The following is a 24745-nucleotide window of genomic DNA, read 5'->3' on the forward strand; positions in this document are numbered from 1 at the left end:
AAGTTGTTCTCTCTGTTTCTTCATTCACTTTATCTTTGTAATGGCAAAAGTTTCGAGTTGAAGCTCTGGCCCTTTTATTTTGTATTTTTTATATACGTTATATACATAGGTTTATAACGGGAGTGGTCACCCCAGGGCAATCTTGGCAAAGCTGGGCAAGCAGAGAGTCGCTCGTTAAAGCGGACTTTCAAAGGGACCGACGCTTGTTATTCATTATGTAATTGAGGTGCGTGCAGGTTAAACAACCAGCCAACGTGCAGCAACTCTTTGTGGCTGTCATTTGAATAATTTACATGCTAATTTAATTATTGTTCAATTTGCACAGTTTATTGTAGCTCAACTCGAATGTGCCCACAATGCCCAATGTCGAATTTATAATGTGCTTCTTTGCCGCAGAAAGTATATTTTAATTTGTCATTAAATGTGAAGCTGATATTTGTTGGAAAAAGGTTTTTGATTTTTTTTTTTTTGTTAAGTTATATTTAGAGTGGACTTCAATAAAATGAGGGCGCAATCAGCTGAAGCGTTTGATATTTTTAAGCATTTGCTTCATATCAAGCAACATATCTCCCTTTTGTTTTAAGTGTTAAGTTGGACGTGCTTTAGTCCAAGTTCTGTTTGAGATAATTTTCATAGCGCCTTAAATCCATTTGCTTCATAAAGTCAACGATGGTGGTGCAGAGCACCACATGCAGTATCATTTTGTATCCTGTGACAATGCCAGCTATTTGAACCACATCCACATCCGATTTTGGTTTCCAAGCCATAAAATTGATAGAACGAGGACGAAAGTCAACCATAGACATTCGTGTGCTAAGCTGTAATTAGAAGACAGAAATCTATAAAATAAGATAATACAACAAAATTAGAAACCCACCAGAAAGCTTACGATGTCCTTTTTGACTGCTTTCTTTGTGCGTGGAAAATCTATTTTCCAGATTCCATTCATCAGTTTCTTATATTCTCGCTGTTGCACATAGGCGGCACAGATCAGTGGGAATAACATGCAAACTGGCCACATCAGATCCAATGCAGCCGTTCTCAGCTGCTGGTCCCGAGTTGGTGGTGCTTCAATATTCACCCAATCGGCTTCATCCTCGATATCATTCAGACTCTTTTTGTTCTGGTTCAGGGTTGTATCGTCGTATCTAAAGTTGTTGACAAGGACGCCACCTCTGAGACATAGTAGAAAGTAGAACCAACAAAAGGTTGCACTGAAGTAATACGCAGCCACATGTTGCATTCTCTTCAACGACGGTTGCACATACAACAGTTGACGCAGAAGCTTTAGATCCTTGGGTATGTGTAGTTGTTGTACTAATAGATTCAGTGATTGTAGAAGCGCTGTATGCAACAGGTGATAGAAAACATGTAGGCTGAGATGCAGAGCAAAAATTAGATGCACTACACCAATTATGTGGCTTGTAATGTAATTAAATTCAGCAAAGTCTATCTGTGCCCATTTCCTGAATAGTTTCCAGCTTAGAAAAATTATCAATAGTATCTGCACAACTGCCAGAATATATACAGGCCACGAACATTTGAGCACTAAACGCTTACGCAGTAATGAAGTCAAATGCTTATATATGAATTGAGCCTCTTGGACCAGATACCAAAGCTGAATTTTGATCCACATGCATCTGACAATCATATACATATAGGCCACTATATGGCAGCACGGGATGATGAAAGTTAAATTTGAGTAATCGGTTATAAAATCCGGATTTAAGTTCTCATCAATGGAATATTTGCGACTGACGTTCGCCAATACGAAAAAAAAATACCCAAAATTGATCACAATTAGCATAAAGCCAGGCAAATACTCCAAAAAATAACAGAAATTCATTTTCAGTTGATAGAGCCGCGTGAATCTGTTGAAGTTTATTTTCAAGAAACCCACATATTTCATAATATAGCACAGGAACTTGAACACCTTATAGAGCAACCAAAAGCGCAACATGTTGATAATCAACTGAATTGGAATTGTAACAATTTCTTTCAATTTACGACATCCAGTTGATAAATATTATTTAATTATCGTTCAAGGCTTACTCTAATTCATCATACGCATACCAGCGATAGACCTCGCTAATTGCTTGGGTCATATTAATATCGAAATTGCCTTTCGTATAACCGGTATAAAAATTAATTTGCATTTGTGGATGTTGCAGCAAATACACACATAGTGAAAGGAACGCTACGCCACCCACTCTGATGATGATGTTAAGGAGCATGGGCAGTGTCAGTTGTAGTTGAAGAGAGTTCAGATCCAGGATGGCCATTGGCAAGGACCTCGGGCGTAGCTGTGTGACCGGCAAGTTGCTTGTAAGCTGTGGGAAACATTTCATTAGCCACTGGGCAATCGACAGCCACAACAATAGCAACAAACACCAAATGAGAAACGGAACTCACCAACATGCTGATGATATCCCGTTTGTGCAGCGGTTTGGCAAAGCGACGCAAAATGGGCAGGCCGAAGGGCATGGGCAGTGTCTGTTTGCGCAACAGGCTCCAGGACTTCAACTTGAAGTAATTGTGTCGATCCTCCAGCTGTAGATAATAGCCATAGAAATGCCAACGTTGTAACTGGAGATCATATGCACAAATTAGCAGCGTGATAAACGTCATAAGTAGCAACATCAAATGCACCAGTTGCATTCGATCGAGGCTCAGTTCCGAGTTGTTGGAGAAGGGTTGCCAATCCGCTAATAGCTGACTGCAGCGCAACACAATAAATCCCATAAGGCTGATCAGATGCAGCGCAAAGTAACGAATGATATGCCAATGCACACTCCAAATATTCACTTGCTCCTGCAGTATTGTGCGTAGGATGCCCAACCGGGTGCTCGACATGTGCTGCTGCAGGAATGCGTTCAGCGCCCGGAAAATGCTCGCCAGCCATATCAGATAGTTGCCCAGGAAGAGCAGCTGCATGTGATAGATGAGCGCGACGCCAGCGATGAAACATGCCTGGTAGCTATAATACATGCGGCACTGCCACATAAACAGTAGGCAGAGCTGGAATGGCAGCAGGAGCGTCAGAACGCACTCTCTCCACAATGGCACACACAGCCTGTCGCCGAGCATGTCCTGCAGTCTGCCATTTATGCCGGCACAGGTATTCAGTAGCTTGGTCAGATGCCTTCGCAGTCTCAAAAAGTAAATGTAGAGCGGCACGTAGAGCAAGAAAAGCAGCTGATCGTAGACCCAACGCTGACTGACCCACAGATAGGCAACGGATACAATCATGTTGATCACGCACATTACCTGCACGTAGAGCTGCTCGTCCCAGACAAATTTCGAGTCCTGTGCATAGCCCACATTGTAATAGCCCAGATAGATGCCCAGTCTTCCCGTTACTCGCCACACGCACCGCAAGTGGCACAGACAAAATCCTTTGGTCGTTGTATGCCTTCGCATCGCTGCCAGCTGCTTGCAACACTAAAAAAAAAAGAAGAGAAACGGCCACACACACAAAATTTGTTGTGGCATGTTAATTAGCTTTTCGATTGAGTGATAAGTGAGTCGAAGCGAGAGCATGCGTGACTCAAAGGACACTTAAATAATAACGACAAGCAATATTTCATGCTCTGTTTATTTTGCGGTGGAGTGGACTTTAATAGTTTATAGTCTGATGTGGGACTGAGAAATTGAGAGATTGAGAGAGCACTTAAAATAGCATAAAGCATATGAAATAAAATGAATGAAATGATTTTCATTACGTCGAAATTGAGATACTCTTATTAATGAAATAATGTGGTTAAACGTTGAATTTCTTCAAGAATTAGAAGCTGGCATTAAATATTCTTTGCCATACATAATTAAGAAGCCATTATATCGAAGTATATATTAAATAATAAAGAAAGATGCATGGTATCGCTTAAAATACCCACTGTACAAATTACACTAATAAAATAATATAAAAAAGCAATATTTTTTCTCAAACTCTGTACATTTAAAGTTTAAGTTTAAGGAATTGAACAGACAGACAGATAGTTGATATGCCACGTTATGTTCTGTCATGTTATATTCTCTAAGTGTATTACTCAAAGTTCACTCAATAAACTGCAAACGCTGCTCCACTTCAAAGCTTCCTCCCTGTCCATAATGGCTTTTATCCACATGCATGCAACTGCGTGGCACCCACGATACAAACACACACACACTCACACATATAAATATGTGTCTTCTATGCGACATGTACGCACGTCCACAGTTGCATATAACGATGACAAAAAACTGCATGTTTTTATTACAAATTGCAATTGTAAAAATTTTATACATGGCCGCGGCCACATTGCCATCGTCGCATAGTGTCACATTCCAGATCATGCAGCACCTGGAACAAACCAAACCAAAAAAAAAATAATAATAATAATAATAATAATCCGAATACCGACAGCAAAAAAAAAGTGTATTGTTGGGCGTGGTAGATGCCACCGTCCGTGAGAGTGTCGCCACAAAAAAACTTCCGCACAAAAATTGGGCTGCATTTCCGGTAGCTCGCTTGAAAGTTTTTCTTTCCACTTTATTTTTTGCGAGCTATGCATAAAGCAAATGAATTTATTTTTTACACATCTTAAATTTTCTTTTTCAATATAAACGTTCCGACAGCGCTTACAGTGAAAGGTTTTATATAACACAATTTTTATGTTTGTTTGCCGTTTTCAGCTGCCATAAATTTTTGCATGTTTTCATTAGTTGTCAGCCTTGCTTTTGATGATTTATGCATGTTTTTGATGCTGTCCATTGCACACATACACAACCATACATACACAAAGCAGCTCGGAGGCAAGTAAAAACAACAAACTTATTAAAAATTTAGTTAGTAACGCAAAGTTTTTAAGCTAATGAAAATGGCTGCATCTGCCAGAATGTTGCCACAGGCTGATCTTGCAAAATTTAGCATCGCAATATTGCATTAACTTAGTATTATTATATATATAAATGTAACAATATTGGTTTTTAAGTATGTCTGCATATTTTATTTTGTTTAGCTTTCCTTCTTTATGTGTAATAAACATGATAATAAATGTGTTAATTATGTACAAAATTTATTTATAGTTTTTTATAATACATTCAATCTACTTTATTATTATGACCATTTTGGCCCCATCTCAAATATCTCAAGCCATTTTCACATATTCGTGTAGGCAGGCAACAAAATAATGTTGTAGAATTCCGAGTTTCCACAGTGTTCTAGCCAACTATCTCACTCCTTCCCTGTCTGTCCTCCTCTCTTAGCCATCCCGGGTAGATACAGCTTGCCGAGCTACTAACGATGTGGCTGATGGTAATGCTGATATGTACTACGTTTTGAGGACGTTATTCCTTCTGCTTCAACTTGTACTTTTGCAGCTGTCTCTGCCACTGCTTCTAGCGTTGGAGGCTCTAATGATTGTTTGTCAAACATGGAGGGTATGCCGGCTTCCTGGTTGGTCCTTGCTGAGTCCCCTAGCTACTGCTATGTGGGACGAGATGCCTGTGGCCTCTTATTGAATTCCAGCGGCGGTGACTGGCTGGTTCTTTTGTTGCACGACATGCACAGGATTTTAAAATGCCACATGAAAGAGTACTGGACGATGCGACATGAATTCCAAGTTGAAGTGACAAAGCAAAAGCGGAGAAAGCAGCAGGAGCATCAGCAGCAAAAAGTTAAGATGTGAAAGCGAGTGAGCCGCTTAAGCTTGACAGTTTTGGGTTACGCTGCGATGAACCAATGAACATACCAAAATACTCACGCGCCTGGGCATGCAAATCCTCTAATGGCCGTGGATATGGATTGAGACTTAAGCAAATTAATCGCCAATCGCTCTTACGCTATGCTCCTCCCTGCATAGAAAGCAAACTTTGACCTGCAAAATTCCCAGTTCGGAAATAAATTAGTTTGCTGGGTGTGTGGCGGAGACGCAAATCTGAAGTGGGTCTGACAGCAGTTCCACCATGGGAAACGCGGGAGGGTGTGTGTGGAGAGCATAGGTACAGAGAGACTGAAATAAAAGGGTGGTGGCCAAAAAATTTCGTTGGTCAGGACATTAGAAAATGTTAAATATTTAAGTGAACGAACTTATCGATTTTGGTGGTCAGTGGTGGCATGGTGGTGTAAAATGCACGTGTTCAAATGGCGTTAATTGAAGTGGCTGCTTGCCATCCTCAATGTGTGCAGCCATCAATTACCCTCACTTCACAAATACTTTTCCAGCTTTGCCACGCTAAAAGCATTTACACAGTCCGTCATCACATTAGCGCCAAAGCACCCACCCAAATTGTTATTGTTTTTATGCCCTTACCAAAAGTGTACTTGAACACTTGTAATAATTACTAGAGCAGTGCCAACTTTGTGTGACATTTTGGTTGAATACTACTCTAAAATTCTATATTTTATGCAATGTTCACTAACTGAAGTTCACTAACTCAAGTTTTGTACATTTTCATTTGCTTACAAGCTTAAACTCTTTTTGAAATTTCTTATTCTGTTCCTACTTGTCCGGGTTCTTAAATTCAACCATTTCGCTCGCTTCTCATTTTAAGCAGATGTACACTTATTTAAATGTTTAGGTACGACAAGGACTCGCACACTTAATAAGCCAATAAGTAGCTATATATATTAAAGAGTATTTAAAATATCACTAAAGCTAAATAGTTTATATTTCTAGTAGCTCTAAAGTTGAGCTTAAGCCTCGTGAATCGCTGTATAGCTGACATGTCACATCATCCACCACTTTGTTTGTGCCACCGACTCGGTTACTTTGGGGCACTGAATGTTGTATGTGATCTGTTTGGTCTGTGCAACATATACTACAATGAAGCAATGAAAAGATTTAAACTGGCGCAGTAAACACTTATCTACTGGATTGTTGGCTCCAACATAGTCGCATGGATGGCTGTGGCTAACAAAGCTGGCACTGATTGCTGGATTGATAGCTGCACCCACTTTATCTACATCCTGCCGCGCATTGTTTACACGTATTTGATAGAAATCCTCAATGAGATTGTTAGCGTGCAACGGCATTTGGAATGTTGGCTCCGCGTGCCGGTGGTACTCATATTCGCACAGCTTGGTTGGATCATCTGGAGGCAGCTACAGCTTTACGATTACCTAAAGCTGTTCTCCGTGGCATTTTCTGTAGTCTGCTGTTATCTGCAGCTGCCACTGCACGTCAATTGCTTTATTTAGCTGTACTGCATCTATGTGGCCATAAATCGCCTGGCCCCTACCCCCCTTTCAAATGCTGCCTGTGGTGCCAAAAAAAATACAAAAAAATTCAACATTACTCACTATTCCAGCGTTTTGCCTCTAACACTCTTTGCGCTCATGTTGCTGTTGTCTCACTGGTGAGTATATAATATAGATATGCTCTGATATGCGATTTTCTCATGTCAATTTCTTAAAGCCAAGACTTTTTAAAAATTCTTTTCAACTAAATTTTTGGAATATTGAAAAATGTTCAGTGCCACAGAAATAGGTAATACGAGCATGTTTCGTTCGAATTCAAGAGCAGGCAATATATTGATTATTTTATGACATTAAATGTTTGCAACAAATCAATAGCTGCCAACCAGTGGTTGAAAATTAAAATTTTGCTATGCAAAGCACGTTCACCACTCTTTCTCTCGCTCGAAAAAGGATTGCAGAGCAAATAAATCAGAAGGGACGCAAAAAATACCCAAATAAATCAAACATCCAAACTCATATACATACATAACTGAATATATATATAAATAAATGTATACGTAAGTTATGTGGGGCTGATAGAAGTCTATTAAATCTCTTGAGCTCTAAGAGCTGCCAACCTAATTAGCTGCTGCTGTCCCATAGGCCATAGCGGTGTAACGTGGCGTATGATTAACACGACTAATGAACGCCTTTTTCGCTCAGCTGTAAATAATTGAATTAAAACTCATTCGGTCCCAACTAGGCATAATCAATTCAATTATGCCATTGCCACGCCTCCTCACCTCCACCGGAAATAAAAAAGCTCAGTTCAGTTCATTGCGCATGAGAAAAAACTATTTGCATGCCATAGTTTTCATCTTTCAGCTGCATTACAATTTTTTTCTTGCAAAAAGTGCAGTTGAGTGGAAAATATTTTCGATTAACTGTGTTAAGGGGTGCGTTTACTGACTCTTCCATCAGTATTGTTTGCAGGTGTGTGGGTGCATTTGTGTGTGTTTGTGTGACAGCTTTTTTGCTTATTGTCGCATCTGTAATGAGCTCGAAATAATTTCATACTGTGAACCAAATGCAAAGCTTCGAAAAAGCATTTAACATTTAACAAGTAACTCCACACATGTTGCTGCATTCATTTTTCAGCACAATGTCTGCCATATATGCATGTGAATCTGGAGTGTTTCTATTGCTGCTGCTGAGTGTGAAGTGTGGAGAGTTTTCGTATTGCAAATTGTGCAAAATGCAAATTTCCTCACTGATGACAGCCGCAATTTTGTGCGCCATTGTTGTTAGACACGTTGTTTTTGCTGTTGTTGTTATTGTTTCTGCTCGTCCTGTTGTTTGTATACATCCATTGTTTGGGCTTAGATGTATGCACATCCAGTATACAATTCGGTTCACTTAAATATTATTAAAAATCATTTATTACTTGGTGGTCACATTATTACACGATGGCCACAATGCTAAGCAAATTATGAAATATAGATATTTTATGTTACGAGGAAAATAGCTCACGATCATTCGAGTTTCTTTGTTGGCATCCAGTGCCAATGCAGCGTTGAAAATAGAGATGTATCGCATAAATAAAAAATTTTAAAGTGCATCTATGGAATTGTCAAGCACTGTTTGCCCAGTTGCAGAACATCTAGCACGTAATAATAAACATTGAAGCACAACAGAGCAGAAGCCGAGCTAAACAGAATTTCCTCAATGGCATTACAATGTCTAACCAGGGTTAGATCTGCCAAACCCTCTGTCTTATCTGTGCCAAACCCTCTGTCTTATCTGTCCTTATCTCTCTTGCTTTCTCTCTCTCATTCACTCTCTCTTTTGCTCGCTTTGATTAACATTGATGTGCATTATTTTTGTAAGTAAACTTGTTGAGGCCACATGAGCTATGCCAGAACATTTCTGTATTATTTTTTTTTTGGCTTGTGCGCTGACATTTTTCATTTTGCATGTTGGGCAATTTAGTTCAAGTTGCATTCATTGATTTATGATAATGACAGCATGTAGCTTCAATCATTGTCAGTAGCAATAGTTTGGGCTTCCAAAATGTCAACATATACAAACTTACACACGTACAAATAGATGCACATTCATCATGCTTGCCATAATTGCGCATTTGGAAGGTCTTGGGTGCGAGTAGTCGCATTCGCATTCACACTCACAGTATTCGTGCTATTCGCTTATATTTGTCGTACTGCTCGCACACACGCAAATGGGAAACGGAAGCTTTCAAGCAAACAGGATATGATGTGAGCAGCTTTGGGGGCAGTCACAGGATCCAGCATGAACAATATGAGTGCTCACAAGTCCGGCTTGCAGGCTGGCGAAGAGTGAAAACAAAACATTTGTTATGCAAAGGCTTTGATGCTGGCCTTGGGCGCATTGAGTGCAGGATGCAGCCAACAACTTGTCAATGACAAAATCATTTTACCACTAAACAGGCCCCACCAAAAATAAAAAGGAAAATGCTTTCCCTTGCCACACTTAACTTCAACTGACTGTTGTTAAAGTTATTCGGTTTGAGACATGGCCAAATGGGTCAACAGCGAGTAACAACAACACCAATTTTGTTGTGCACATAAAACTTCGACGGCTTAGGCCCAAGAAATGAGCGAGCACACACACACATACACACACTCATACAGAAAATAATTAAGGTCTTCCAAACTTATTGACTTTTTTTTTCTTGGCTGTCGCAAAAAGTTTGTGTGTTTTTTGTGTAGGCAGAGCAGATAATAATTAGGCGCAAAAGGAAAGGACAAAGGACAGGAAGTGGCCAGCATCAGAATGAAGAAGAGCAACAAAAAAAAGAAGGACGCTCAATAAATAAATAAGCCATACTGCAGAGATACCGAGTCCTTTAATGCCAACACATTTCGACATAAGCGAGTGCAGGCGCACTTAGCAGGCAATTGTGGGATAATTTAATTAGGTGGCGCTCGCAAGCAACATCCAGACGGGCAGGACGCCAGGCAGGCAAGCAGGACGGCAGCTAGGTAGCCACAAGGATAACAGGATAATGATAAGGAAATAAGCAAACCAAAAGGCTTAACATCCCAGGCTCCAGGCCTTAGTTGAGACTGTAGGTTGTGGGCGAATAAAAGGTGCCATAGAACACAGATAAAATGTGCGGTAAATTAAATGAAAAATGGCTAGGGCACTGGTGTTGCCCATTATAAAATGTGTAACTGACCGATAACAGCAATATCGGCAGGCTTATATAAATGGCTGCTGCCAGACTTAATTGAGTTGCCACCAAACGCCAGCAGGTAACAAAAACCAAACCCATTCAATTCACCATCTCCCTCGCTCTTTGAGTGTTTAAAATGGGAAACGGAAGCACAAAACTTGTCGCCGGATGTGGCAAGCACAGGTAACAGCTGCTGGCTGTGGGCATTAGTCAAAGGTGCACGAATTGAACATAATTAGCTCGCAAATTATTCAAGCGGCTATTAAATCGATTTAAAGGCATGATGTATACCTCAAGTTTCAGATCTTAATTAATCGCGACTGCCATTAGAGTTGAGAATTAAACAAATTGTCATTTGAAAATCGATAAAAAAAAGCCTTTTGGGGGTTGCATAACCCATTTGCTTATCAATATAAGTTTTTCAATTATGCATTCAAATTGAATGCGAGTCTTTTTTTAATCATTTGAGTGTTTTTTTTTGGTGATACCTTTTAAGATACTTATGTAGGTGGCACAGTTGCATATGTAAATCAAGAAAATATGTTTTGTATAGTTTATGGGTCATAGTCTTCTTTCCATACCTTCACTTTGTTAAAGACCTGACATGCAGCACTCGAAGGGCGACTGCTAACTTGCAGCCTGGCTGCAGCAATATTATGGTTAACCATGCATGTCAAGCACATTGCCACACTGCAAAGTTTGTTGCCCCAGCTGCAGTTGCAGTTCGCAGTTGCACTTGCAAGTTGCATTCCATGCCGTCAGATGCACATGAATGTGTGTGTGTGTATGAGAGAAAGTTCACGCATATAGTATAGCACCCCAAGCAGCGCCTTGGTGACCTGGTTTCAGTTTCTTATGCAATAATTAAGTGAGTGGCAAGCAGAGTCAAGCGTGAAGCGCAACGCGTTCTCATTTTCTCATTTGCTGTTCGCCGTTGTCGCTGGCAAATTCAAGCGTAACATCAATGCGTGCTGACAAGCCAGCCTGCAATTGTTTATATGTGTGTGTATGAGTGTGTGTGAGTTATTTTTGGGTGTGCGGCTGAGTAAACGTCGCACGCATGAGAAATCAAAAGCAGCTGAAGGGGCTGTTATCCTTAAGTGCCACAAGTGGCCGAGAAAAATGGTGCAAGTTGAAGAAACTTTTAGCATTAAAGGCATGCAAGAGCTGTGGCTAGAGTACACATCCCTGTAAAGTATGCTACGATAAGTGCAAAACGGATGTCAACATGAGAAATGAGCAAGTGAAAGGCAGTGCGAATTAATGTGCGGGAATGCACAAGACAGAACTGAAGAATTAACATTTTTTCTGCTGTGTTCTTCATTTGTGAGAACAATGATTCACGAATGGATTGAATGAGCGAAAACACGACGCAAACTCTGCTGGTATGTAATATATAATGCGGAAATCAATCACAAAATTGAAAATACACTAATTTATTTTAAAATATTATCAAAATTGGCCAACAATTGTTACTAAAAAGACTTTATTTTGAGACAAATTCAAGGCAGATAGAAATCGTAATCTCGAATCAATAGACTTGTGTGACTTATGTCTAAGACAAGAGTAGCAAAATATTAAATTGCTTTAAGCCTGAATATTACAGACTATTTTCTTAAATACATTTATGTATGTATTTCCGTTCGCACTTCCAAGTTTTCATAAGAAGGACACGTAAACAGCCACAACACGCATTCACTTAGATAGCCATCAAAATGCGAGCACTTGAAATCAAATTTAAACATCTATACTGTAGCTGTGTGTCTGAGGAGGAGTGTGTCTTTGAGTACAGAGTACATTTTCCTGACTGCTTCTGTAGTTATTCGCTTTTGTTGTTGCTGCACATAAGACACGTACATCCGCTTATAAGCCAAAGGCGAGCTTGGCAAGGCCACAAAAAAAAAAATGTATGTATATATATATTCAACATTGTAACGAGATAATATTTTACAAACATACGATATTCGTGCCAGTCGCTGTTTTTTGCACCTCGGCTAAATGATATTACCTGTAGCAACATCAAAATGACAGGCAGGCTGGCAGGCAGGCAGCTCGACGTGCACAACTAACGGAAACCGGATGTGCTGGCTTGGCAGTTGTGAAGTGATGTTTAGGCCAGGCCAACGACTACTCGTTTAGCTGGCAACATGGTCGCTCTATGTGTTAAACTTGCCCATAGGCATCATCGAGTGCTGCGTTTTATGTCTTGCCAACGGCTGCTTGTGTCCTGTTCCCTGTCCTGCTGCCTCTACTTGTCTTCGGTAGACCGACTACAAGTAACTACTGCTCTACGTATGTGTGTGTATAGTTGTTATTGCCCAGCGGCGGCACTCAGATAACCACACATTCTCCATCTACTCGTACTCATCCTGACAGCGCACTTGACGGCCCCTTGGAGGTGCACAGCAGCAGCAAAGCAGCTGACTTGCCTACAACTTGTGGCAGCATAAATCGGTGCGTTTACTTCAACTTGCTGCTTCACCATAGAAATGTATCTGTGTGTTTAACTATATAGAAGAAGAACAATAAAGACATATTGGCAGTTTAATGTGCTGCAAAACATTCGAACACTCGCTTCAACGATATCACGCATACAAAACGTTGACCAGGCAGTAGTGCACTCTAAGCAGCTTACCGATTTCATTCGAGCTATAATGTTGCCATCGAATACTCGATAAGCACGTAAAGAGCCGGAGCAATAGCAGCTCCCACACAATGAAGTAATTCACACAGCATATGCAACTGCAACGGCAACTGCATCGGCAACTGCATCGCAGCTTACGCCCGTTTTGCTTGCTGCTTACTTATTCTGCCCAGAAATGCCCAACACGTTTGTACATTACGCAAACACTCACACACACACACACACACTCACAGAAGCACTCACACACACACAGATCGAGTCATAACAGCTTCATTTAAAGCTGCTTTTCACATGCCAAATGAAACACTAGCAAAACAAACTTAAATTTCCATTTCGCATTTTTTCCTATATCGAGTTGCCCAAAATTTAAGTTTGACTTTTTTTTTCATTTTTCTCGCACTGCTGCTGATGGTGCTGCTGATTTTGGGACAGCTTCATGGTGATTTGCATATTTGCGTTGTAATTTTCGTTACAGCTTGTAAATTTAGCTTTCTATGCAAGGTGCAAATCTCTTTAGCGTACAATCCCCCCAGAAGAACCCACTGCGAAATGTATGCATTAGAATGCATTTATGCAAAGGCCAAAGAAAACTTAAAGAAAATTTAGTCAACGGCGTGTGAAGTAGCCGAAAGTTGACATTTGACAGTTAGTTGGACAAAACTTATAAAAACTGTGAGATAGCACATGAAAATATATCTGTACTTTAAGATCGTGCTTGCAAATCATAGTAAAGATGTGGTTTTTAGCTAGAGCCAAAAATTGATTTGGACCAGTTTACCAGTAGATTTTGTTGGTTGTCATTTAACTTACTTTGACTGTTGTAAATCGTACAATCTTAAGCACCACAAAATCACGTAAAACAACCAATTAGGCGTATTCGAGTGAAAAATATTATTTCCACTTTACGCAATCACATGCCAATCTCTATGAATTCGCATGCAAAATATACATAATCCTTCAATTTGCTTTCATTTTATGGCTGCTTCCTCAATCTGTGTATAGACTTCCTTGCGATCGAAAATATGCTCGTAAATGTGAAAAGCTCTAAAGCAAAGGCTAATCAGTCAAACTGTCAAATCAAACAGTGTGTGTGTCGAAAAAACAAATGGCTTTCTGGTTTTAGACAACACACAACTTTTATGAGCACATTATAAAGTAAAATGAAATGAGATAAAGATAGAAAAAGCCCATAAAACAAACGGCAGCAGGCAGCACGTAGTTGGCTGTAAAACTTGCTCGAAAGTGCGAAACGAAACGAAACAAAGAAATTTAATTTAAATATTAGGTGGTTGATGGTATTTCAGATTGCCAAATAATACACCGCATAGGCAACATTAAATTTGTGGGGATTCAAACGAAGACATCCAAATAGCTATAAAGTTACTTCTTGAAAATTAATTTATGGATGGTGAACGCGGCGTATGCGCAATGATTTGGTTGCTGTTAATAAATTATGAAGCCATTTGTGTGTTGCCAGAAACGTGCTAATAACTAAAGTCAACGCAAGCTAATGCTGTCGCCATACACACTTACACAGACACTTGAATGACATTACGTATACGGCACGACGGGCGCCTTTTTGGTAGAATGCCAATTGACTTTAATTGCGCTTTGCCTCAAAATGTCATGCATGCTCTTGGTTGTCGCCGATAGTTAGTGAATGTATATGTGTGCATTCGTGTATGTGTGTGTTTGTATGTGCGAATGTGTTTAGAACATGACACTACAAGGAAATTTAATTCTAGCAGCAGTCGACAACGACGAGAAGAACAGTAGGAGCAGTGGCAGCAAAAAATACCAGCTGCACTTTCATTATTTTTTGGTCGGAAACGACAGAATGTCCTTGCCGTGCATTCAATTTGTTCGCCTGCTCCGCTCTTCGAAATTTAATTTTCTGCACACTTGATTTTTATGTGGAACTGATGGGGGCGGTACATTGAAGGGGTCTTAACTACGTTCTTAATTTGTATCAAAAATGTCTCTATCAAATTGTTAAATATACGAGCAGTTTTACTTATTTGACTCGAACTGTTAAATGTTATGAATTGCACTCCAGTAAAATGGTAAAATGTAAAATGCTTGTCCCGGATGTTGGTGCAGTCAAAGGAAAGGATAAGGCTGAATGGACATTGTGTACATATCAGCAGGCAGCTAGCAGCTGCAGCAGTTGCAGTTGCAGCTGCAGCAGTTGCAGTTGCAGCAGTTTCAGCTGTAGCAGTTGCAGTTGCAGCTGTTGTCGCACATGCTGAATGTGTGTGGCAATCTGGCAATAAATATTTTATATTTACCATATTCTCTGGTACAGACGAAAAGCATCTCGAATTTTAAAACGAAAACCATTGCGGCATCCAGTAAGGAATATATATTGGTTCAAAAAGAGTATCAACTATTCGATATGCCCGTAATTCGAGAAATATATTTTCTTCATGGTTTACTTAAGACCCGCAGATATGTTTACATGAGCCCAACCCATTCCTGTTGTTTGGTGCTATCTACGGAAATACGGAAATCGAAAATGTTGCAACCGGAGGTCATGTCTTTTTGACTTTATGGGGCTGCAATTTTATATTAATAGGAGTGGTCCATGGCACCAGAACAGTAGTGCTGTTGGGCAATTATGCAGACAAATACAACAGTTTCGCTTGTCAGTTTGGTGCCATTCGGGGAACGTGTTGCGCCTGCTAGCACAATAAATAACTGCAGAGACTCTTATAGCCCAATCTGTTTTATATAGCATCAGTTAATCTGCGACTAGCGATTCTTACGGGTGCTTATTTCTACGCAATGAACATGAGGTGAAATTAACATTTTATGACATTTATCTCTATATTATATTCCGCATACAGTAAATTTAAGCAAACAGCCAACTTACAAGTCCAATGATTGCAAGGTTTCTTATCTAATTTAGTATGATTATTCCCTTGGTTTTACGTTTGTTTCGTATGTTTTATGGCCTTTTTGCTATTTTTCTTATCAAAACTAGAATTTAGCTTTAACTTTTGATTTTAATGCGCCACGTGAAGTACATCAGCACGTTAGTTATTGTGAGCAATCAAAAAATTAAATTCGTTCAATTTTGCTACAAATTTCCTGTATTTTTTTTTTAAATTTCTTACGTTAGCTTAATTAAGACTTCTATCGTAAATTTTCTAATTTGGTTCTAGTCAGTACTAACTTCCAACTGCTTTGAGACTCCTCACAAGTTGATAATTCAATTTGTTCGACACACAAACAAGAATAGACAAAAGCAACGTCTGTTTTTCCATTTGCCAAGGATGTGGCTTTTCTTGCTATTATCGTTTATTATTTTGGGAACTAATTAAGCAAACTTTTTGCTTTTTTTTGTGTTGTGGCTTTATTTCTTACGACTCTGCCTTCGGTTCGGTTATTCGGCCCGGCTATCACGTTTGACGAGCCGTGCCAAGGAAAAAGTGCTGCCTCAATTTTCTACGTGCACTCCATAAAGTTTATGTGTAATTTTGTTGTTATAAGCAATGCTTCAAACTTTCGGAATGCTATTACAAGTTTACAATTGTGTTAGGCCGACTTTCTGTCCAACTTTCCTACAGTATTAATAAGCCATAACTAATGGGCATACGAGTTTTTGTCTTGCGAAAAACGGACAGACAGAAAGAGTCTTAAATTTCCAGAAGAATAAAAGTAAAAATACATTCTCCAATTCTGAAAATTTAAGTTTTAAAATTTGTGTAAGATAAATTGTGCTGGTTGCACAAATTGTACACAATAAAATCGAAGCGAAACGAAACGAAGCAAGTAAAAATCGAATGAAGCATATAAAAAGCAAACAAGTAAATGAAATTTCCGTTTGTGTATCATGGCAGCTCTCGAATTCAGGACGACAGGAGTTGCCCGGGAGGACCCGGTCCCAGGACGACTGGCCGATCGTTTAGTGGCAACACTAAATCTGTTACCTGCTACCTGCCCGACGGTATCAATAGACGATGTAGGTGTAGCTGTAGCTGTAGCTGTAGCTATAGATGTAGATGTATATGTATATGTAGGTATTTACTTGCTGTTGTTGGTGCTGTGCATGGGCAACCAAAATGAAGTGTTCGTTTGTTTGTTTGTGCGCAATTTAAAGTGCCGGAAATATGCTTAGCCTTATGAGACCGTTGTGCAATGTTGGCCAAACTATTGGCCAAGCAGCTTAGTGTAAATTACAGTTGGGCCCGCAGCAAAAAGTTATTTGAACAGCCAAAGTAACTGCCACATACAACATTTTAGATAATATCTTTTGATTAGTGGCAACCGCAAAAACTTTAATTAAATTCTCACACAATTCTCTATGAAACTTTATGCACAGCATTTGCCCATGTCACCAGATAAGTTCAACGACGCGTAACAGCAGCCTAGTGTTGGTATCTCTATATGTGTGCTGCTGCTTCCCCTGCCACGTGTCTCTCCTCCTCCTGCTGCTGCTGCTGTTCTTGATAACGTGGCTTGTCTTTTGTCCTGCATACGCATGTGTTGGGCAGCTCGGAGCTGCCATTGTTTAGCTGTCGACTTTAAGTTTTAGAATAAAAACTTAACAGCAAACTTTGCTGGGGAAAAGTAAATGCTAACTTTGGCTCTCCTTTGGAGCCGACTCAAGCAACTATCTATTGAATTAATTAGTTGATTTTGCATGCTCAACGGCGAGAAATTTTGTTGAAACGAACAAAAACCACTTTAAGTTATTCGTTTAAAAATTCATTCATTTTTATTTTATTTTTGTTTCTTTCAAGTCATGTATGGGCGTTCCATATAAGTATAAGTATAGTTATGTAACCCTTTCGGGGAACCATAAATTTGCTGCACAGCGAGCACACGGCAAAGGCAAGTGGGGCAGTCAGCGCGACTCACAATACAATACCACACAACAGAATTCAACACACACACAACATACTCGTAACTCATATCGAATTGCACCATTTGTTGTTTGTCTCCCTAGAGGATATTGAGTCGCTTGTATTGTATGTTTTAACAGTTGGTCTTGTTATTGTTATTGTTGCTGGTTGGTTGGTGGTTTGTTGCTCGTTTGTCCGCTGGCTGCCGTTGCCCGGTGCGCGTTGTGTTCGTGGCGCAAATGTCATTTGGCATTTAATCGTTTGACGCTTTTTCGAATTTGATAAATTTATCACAGCTTACAAAAATAAAGCGAAGGAAATCATAAGAATTTATGCAAATTAAAACCGCAAAAAGTTATTTCATAGATAATGTAATGGGACCAATGATGTCACAACCTTGCAGCCACGTCCACGCACTCAAAGCATTAAGTTTGTCTTCGCTCGCCCTATTCTGATTTGAGTTCCGTGAACATCGCTGTTGTTGGACGCATATTTGCCGAACATTACATACTCTTTACATGAGTATTACAAGTACAAAAAAGCTAGAAAATCAAGAAATCATTAAAGTACAATTGAAATATGCTTAACCTAACCTAAGTTTCATTCGTATTGTTTTTACTTTTTTTTTTTGTCATGGCTATTTGTTGTGTTTATTGTTATTTTTTTTGCCTATTTAGAGCTCTTCTTCTTCTTGGGCATTTTTGCCCACAAGCGGAAGAAGTACTCATCGCGTTGAAGCAGTCTTCCGCGAGCATATGAGTGTATATCCGCATCCATATTATGATCACGCAGCCAGGATGATGTGTTGCATGTGCTCATCTCTGTGCGCGGCTCATCGGGCAGACTGGCGTGACCTGAATAACGAAGAGAGAGAGAGAGAGAGAGAGAGAGTATCACAGTTAGCAATTGAAAGTAGTTATATGAATGAGGTTCTACTTACCCGCTGTCATCACTTTGTATGGCTCCTCCGATTCAAGTGGTTCACTCAGACCAATCTCGTTCTTTGCAAAGATACGTATCATGTACTCGTGGTTCTCTTGCAAATCTCTTATCTGGAATTTCTGCACACCAGCTGGCACACGACCAACCTCAATCCACATGGACTTCTTCATGTCACGTATGGCAATGTGATAGCCGAGCAGTGGCGCACCACCATCTGACTCGGGTATACCCCATTCGAATATGTGTGCATTGGCAGCGAGAACTCGCGCTTCCAGTGGACCAGTTGGTGGCGACGGCACGGCTAGTTAAAATATCAAATGGGATTAGTTTTATAATAGCACTATCGTTGACTGTAACCTACTTGCGTGTGTCTTTAGCGATATGCTCTCAGTGACGGCTGGTGCACCTAATCCAACCTCATTCTCCGCTGACACACGGAACCAATACTCGCACTTGTCTTTCAGATTGTCAATGGTATAATGCATCTGATGTGCATCCAAAGTAATAACCTTGGTCCAGCTTGTTGATGTTGATGAGCGTTTCTCCACGCAATAGCCTGTTGGTATTTATATATGTGTTATATTAATATCCTGTAAGCACCTGTTGGTATTAATGAGTTTACCTGTAATTTCTGAACCACCATTTCTGGCTGGCACCTCCCAATCGAGAGTTACGCTGCGACTTGTCACATCCGGCGCTCTCAGATTTTGGGGTGGCGATGGCGGCGCTAAAATTCAACACACACACATTATTATTATTATTACCAAACAATTAATAACAACCATTGACGGCAATTAAATGACGTTGTTAACGTACCCATGTTTTCAGAATCATTTGCTGTTGTGTTTCATTTAATATATTGGGTTTTTTTTGCGTTGCATGAAAAGCATTAGTGAGCGTTAAGAAAGAAAGCAATTTGCAAAGCAATAAGCGATAATCATTATGAGAAAATGTTGTCCACTTACTTATCTTCCGTCCAACGACAATCTTTTCAGTCGTTTCGAACGCGTCGCTAGTGCCAACCTCATTTCGAGCGTAGATTCTGAACAGATAGCCCTTGTTTCTCACAACTTTCTCAACTTGAATGTTTGTTACAGTGCCCGTCGTAGTGCCCAAAGAACGATAAACGGTTTCAGTCTCTTCCCTAATTTCCACAATATATTCAATTATCTTTGAGCCACCATCGCTCTCTGATGGCTCCCAGGATAGTGTGAATGAAGTGTCGTTCATGCCGGATACGGAGGTAGGATCACGTGGTGGACTTGGTTTCTCTGCAAGCCAGAAGAGGGTTTAAGAATAAATGGCTCACATTAAATAAATATAATTCCTATACATACCAAACTTCTTGGTTATGGTCACAGTCTCACTCTCGGTTGGCTCTGATTCGCCAATGGGATTGATAGCAACCACACGGAACATGTATTGCGCATTCATGGAAAGTTTTTGAATGGCATACGAGTTGATGTCCTTGTTGAAATCGGAAACCTTCATCCAGACGTTGTTCTGAATATCGCATTTCTCTAGCGTATACTTGTTAATGTCCATGCCACCATCGTCGATGGGTGGCGTCCATTCCAAGGTAATGGAATCCTTTTTAATGTCTTTAATCTCCAATGATTGTGGTCGGCTTGGCTTGTCAATCACCTGAATCGAGCATTCCACATAGGTGGAGCCCGACTCATTTGTCGCCGTCACCTTATAGCGTCCAGATTGTTCGCGTGTTACCTTCTTATAGGTGTAGGTGGAGCTGGTCTCTGTGGTTTCAATGGTCACCTGGCTGGTTGACTTTTGTTCGATGGTCTCCTTGTGCCAGGTCACAGACGGCTGTGGATAGCCACGAACTGTTGCCGGAATGGTGAGAGTGCTGCCAGTGCGCAGTTTCTGCGACAAATACTTATCCTCAATCTCGATGCATGGCTTTTGCTGCAGTGTCAGCTTACAGGATGTCTCCACGGAGCCCTTCTCATTGGTTGCCACGCAAGTGTATGTGGCTTCAGTCTCAATTGTTGTATTTTCAATTGTATATTTGGCAACACGATTCTCGTAGCGTACACTACTTGACTCGAAGACCTGGCCATTCTTTTTCCATGTGACAGTTGGCTCTGGAATGCCGCCAAATACACAGGACATTGTGACCTCCTTGTTCAGTTCACTGACAATATCCTGCAATGGTTCGCGCACGCTAGGAGCCTCAGTTTCGACCTTGGGCATCAGGCGGATGGGCGGCGAGATGGGTGAGGGAGGTGATGGACCAACTTCGTTGACTGCAATCGAACGGAATACGTATTCCGTATCTATCTTCAACTTGCTAATGGTATAAGTCGTATCCTTAATCTTGCGTATCTCAGTCCATCTATTTAGTGAGTTACTCTTCAGTTTGGTTTCATGGAATGGAAATTAATATAACTTACTTTTCTGTCTTTACATCATGATACTCCAGAATGTATTCGATAATTTCTGATTTGCCATCATCCTCGGGTGCCTTCCAATACAAGGTTATTGAATCGTGCATCACCTCCAATGGCTGAGGAGTTCCAGGCGCCGTGGGCTTGCCTAAAATGTTGATAAAGGTTGGAATTTCCGCATCGTTAAATTTTGTAATTAATTAATTATACTTACGCATAATGACCAAGTGTAGGCTGGCCTCTGCCTCGCCCACGGGATTGACAAGTTTAACTGTGTACTCGCCCTCGTCATCGTCGACAACCTTTTTAATGGTCAAAGTTGCGGATTGTTCATCGATGGTTGGGATGGTACGCTTTGATTTGGGAATGACAACCTTGCGCGTTGTCCACTCTGCTTCGGGAGTTGGCGCGCCTGTGTACTTAACAGTAAAGGTAGCATCTTCGTTTTCCTTCACCTTGATGGTTTGATCCTTTTCAGAGGTAATCACAGGCGGCAGCTTAAGCTCCTCAACGCAAAGGTTACTTCTGCTTGTGACGTTTTCGGCAACGCAGCTGATCTCACCCGCGTCATCATCGCTGGCATCATGGATGACCAAACGACGCACGGTGCCCTCAACGAAAACCTCATGCTTCTTATTCGGCTTGATGGGCTTGCCCTTCTTGTACCAGGTAACCTCTACATCGGGCTGTGAAAGCTCAACGGTGAACTCGGCATCGGTGGTCTTCGTGGCTAGCGTGACATCTGGTAAACGGACTATGAAGTCTACCAATGGCTCTTCCACTGTCAACTTGGCCTTCGAGGTTTGATCTCCCACCTGTATAGAATACTCGCCCACATCTTCGGGCTTCGCCTTGGTAATGCGAATCGATTGCTTTTTGCCATCAATTATTAGTTGTATGCGCTCATTGAACTTGATTTCCTTGCCGTTCTTGAACCACTTAACCAGGGCATCGCCCTTGCTCAGCTCAATGTCGAATGTGGCATTTTCACCCTTTGTGACAGACACGTCCTTCAACGGCTTCACAATCTCCGGTGGCAGTTCAATGACAGTAAGCTCAGCGCTGCACTCCTGCCCCTCCAGCTTGCATGTGTACTCGCCCTCGTCATGAATGGTAGTATCGCGTATAACCAAACGCCTAGATTTGCCATCCTTGATAAACTCACAGTTCTTGTCTTCAGGTGTGATTTTCTCGCCATCCTTGTACCAAGTGACTTCCACAGCTTCTGTTGTCAGCTCAACATCCAGAATGGCTGTGTCCTTTTCAGTTACCTCATAGTCTTCAAGCACTTTAAGGAAGTCTGGCTTACGCTGCAGCACCTCAACAGTAGATTGCGTCTCCTGCTTTTTCACTTTGCAGACATAAGTACCAGAATCGCGTAGATTTGTGTTCCTTATGACCAACTTGTGCGTCTTTCCGTCCTCAACGACAACGCGATGATCCATGCCGCTCAGCTCTTTGCCATTGAAGAACCATTTTGTGGAGACCACATGGGAGGTTTCGCATTCCAAAGTCAGCGATTGCACCTCCTCAATGGTAATGGTCTTCTTTAGCTTCTTGGTAAAGGTCACCTCATCGACCTCAACAATCACACGCGCACCGTGCGACGTTTTACCAATGGGATTGCTGGCAATACACTTGTAGTCACCGGAATCAGTTTCCGGATTAGCATTCTGTATGATGAGCTCAATATTTTCACCATCATAGACCTGTTGAACGCGCTCGCTGGGATACAAGGGATTGTTGTTGAAAAGCCATTGTACTTCAGGAACTGGATTGCCCGAAACCTTTGCAGGCAAACGAATTTCACCCTTTTGCGGCACCGATTGCTCCTCAAAGCGTTCCACAAATAATGGAGGCTCTGCATTACCGCTAGTCGGTTCTAAATGGCGAGAATGTGGTTTATTATTGACAAGATAAGCAATAAGTAAAATATTTCTGATGTACATAAAACAATTAACATACCTTCAATTGTTAGATTTGCAGTAGTTTCCACACTGCCCAATGGATTAACCGCTTTGACCGTGTATTCACCCTTCTGTGACTTCTTTGGTGTAATCAGTGTGAGCGAATGTATATCTTTGTCTGATTTGGCACCCTTAATGGGCTTGCCATCTTTGTACCATGTTACCTTTGGTGCTGGATTGCCGACAATTTGTGTGGAAAGCACAACACTTTCACCCTCACGTATTACCATATTACGCAATGGCTCCAGAATTTGAGGAGCTTCTTTGTCAGCAGTTCGCACCTTGAGTGTGATGGGCAGACGAGCTTCGCCTTCGCGATTTGTGGCAATAACTTCGTATATGCCTTCCTGAGACTTCTTAACTTTAGTAATGTGAACAATGCTGCAATACATGTGCATATCTGATTCGGTGACAATTCGAACGTTCTTAATCTCTTCCTCATCAATGTCTTCGCCATTAAAGGTCCAAACGATCTCAGGTTCGGGCACAGCAACAAGGCGACACTCTAAAATCACATTTGTGCCCTCATCGACATATTGGGCCTTAGGCTTACGCGAAAATGTTGGTGGTATACCCTCAAGTATGTCCGCCAATGACGATTCGCGTGACATGCTCCTGCGGGATAAAGCTGTGGCATCCGAACCGTGATCCGATAGTGGACTATCGACAATCAATTCGGTTGTACTCGAAGTGAAGCCAGCGGCATTCTTAGCCACACAGGTGAATTTGCCGGCATCTTCGGGGAAGACTTCGCGAATTATCAATGTAGCCACATTGTCCTCATCGAAGAACATTTGGAAGTCCTGTGAGGGCTTTATGATAGCTGTTTCCCGGAACCAAGCAATTTGCGGTCTTGGATTACCTTCAACCTTGCATTCAAATTGCACGGTATAACCGTCAGGTGTATGAATCGGTTGCAGTTTTTCAATGAAACGTGGTGCAATCGGCTTGTCTTCAGGTCCAGGTCCTTGATTAACGCACAGGCACAGGACATTAAGAATAGTGTTAATAACATGACGGGACAGTACCGAAAAACTCTTGTTAGACAATAATACTTAGAATCGTATACTAAACTTACTTTCAAACACGGGTAGCTTATCAATCTTTTCGTGCAACTTATTCTGCACATATTGAGCGTACTCGGCGGGTTCCATTAGATATTGAGCAGGCACCCATCCTTCCTCATCCGTAATGCTCTTCTTGACATACCACCATTCTGAACTGTGACGTCCAATTACCAGTACCTTCTCACCTTCGACCAAATTAATGGCTTCATCGTTATCAGCAATGTAATTGCAAATCGAATACATAACGTTTTCGGTTTGAGATTCTGAAATTATTGAAAATGATTAAATATCGCCTGTAACTGCGTATATGCTTCAGCAATCAACTTGGAAATTCAAATATTTCGCGGTTTTTACGCAATTGAATATTACAAAAACTAACTTGAATACTACAACCGATAATAAACCAAATATATTTACCGTCCACATCCATTTCTCTGGTGATGTTAAGAGAGGCGCCGTCTGTTGCAATGTAGAGATATATGAATATTAATATATTTTTTTAA

The 24745-nt window shown here is 40.9% G+C and overlaps 3 protein-coding genes and 1 long non-coding RNA gene across 4 annotated transcripts in view; all 4 read right to left on the reverse strand.

Moving 5' to 3' along the window:
- Positions 1-602: 602 nt before the first annotated feature.
- On the reverse strand, positions 603-1636 carry LOC116806507. Its single transcript, XM_032743250.1, has 2 exons — positions 878-1636; positions 603-818 (listed from the first exon to the last, which is right to left on the reverse strand). Exons 1-2 carry the CDS (start codon positions 1634-1636, stop codon positions 603-605), a joined length of 975 nt encoding a protein of 324 aa, XP_032599141.1.
- A 412-nt stretch (positions 1637-2048) lies between these two features.
- LOC6557239 lies at positions 2049-3420 on the reverse strand. Its single transcript, XM_032743249.1, has 2 exons — positions 2413-3420; positions 2049-2330 (listed from the first exon to the last, which is right to left on the reverse strand). The coding sequence occupies exons 1-2, from the start codon at positions 3418-3420 to the stop codon at positions 2049-2051; spliced, it is 1290 nt and encodes a 429-aa protein (XP_032599140.1).
- Positions 3421-5116: 1696 nt separating this feature from the next.
- Positions 5117-6278, reverse strand: LOC122322606. The gene is made up of 3 exons (XR_006246705.1): positions 6184-6278; positions 5742-5855; positions 5117-5575 (listed from the first exon to the last, which is right to left on the reverse strand). It is a non-coding gene; the product is annotated as an uncharacterized LOC122322606 (long non-coding RNA).
- Positions 6279-17711: 11433 nt separating this feature from the next.
- The window catches only part of LOC6557276 (titin), an 81297-nt gene continuing 74263 nt past the window's right edge, over positions 17712-24745 (reverse strand). The window contains exons 33-44 of the mRNA XM_043215361.1: positions 24660-24701; positions 24254-24505; positions 23174-24142; positions 21423-23090; positions 21215-21356; positions 20141-21156; positions 19769-20074; positions 19620-19640; positions 19426-19530; positions 19165-19359; positions 18802-19104; positions 17712-18715 (exon numbers count right to left, since the gene is read on the reverse strand). Of these exons, the coding sequence (XP_043071296.1) occupies positions 18531-18715; positions 18802-19104; positions 19165-19359; positions 19426-19530; positions 19620-19640; positions 19769-20074; positions 20141-21156; positions 21215-21356; positions 21423-23090; positions 23174-24142; positions 24254-24505; positions 24660-24701 (5204 nt within the window). The 3' untranslated portion in view covers positions 17712-18530. The remainder of the gene's footprint in view (positions 18716-18801; positions 19105-19164; positions 19360-19425; positions 19531-19619; positions 19641-19768; positions 20075-20140; positions 21157-21214; positions 21357-21422; positions 23091-23173; positions 24143-24253; positions 24506-24659; positions 24702-24745) is intronic.

The sequence above is a fragment of the Drosophila grimshawi genome, unplaced genomic scaffold (genome assembly GCF_018153295.1).
Source record: "Drosophila grimshawi isolate 15287-2541.00 unplaced genomic scaffold, ASM1815329v1 contig_44, whole genome shotgun sequence".
NCBI classification, from domain to species: Eukaryota; Metazoa; Arthropoda; class Insecta; order Diptera; family Drosophilidae; genus Drosophila; species Drosophila grimshawi.

Bases quoted from the DNA above. Each gene is read 5' to 3' on its own strand.
- LOC6557239 (XM_032743249.1), bottom strand. From the start codon at position 3,420: ATGCGAAGGCATACAACGACCAAAGGATTTTGTCTGTGCCACTTGCGG. The intron at 2,331-2,412 runs GTGAGTTCCGTT...TGTTTCCCACAG, and splicing joins GGGATATCATCAGCATGTTG to CTTACAAGCAACTTGCCGGT.
- LOC116806507 (XM_032743250.1), bottom strand. From the start codon at position 1,636: ATGTGGATCAAAATTCAGCTTTGGTATCTGGTCCAAGAGGCTCAATTC. The intron at 819-877 runs GTGGGTTTCTAA...TTCTAATTACAG, and splicing joins AGGACATCGTAAGCTTTCTG to CTTAGCACACGAATGTCTAT.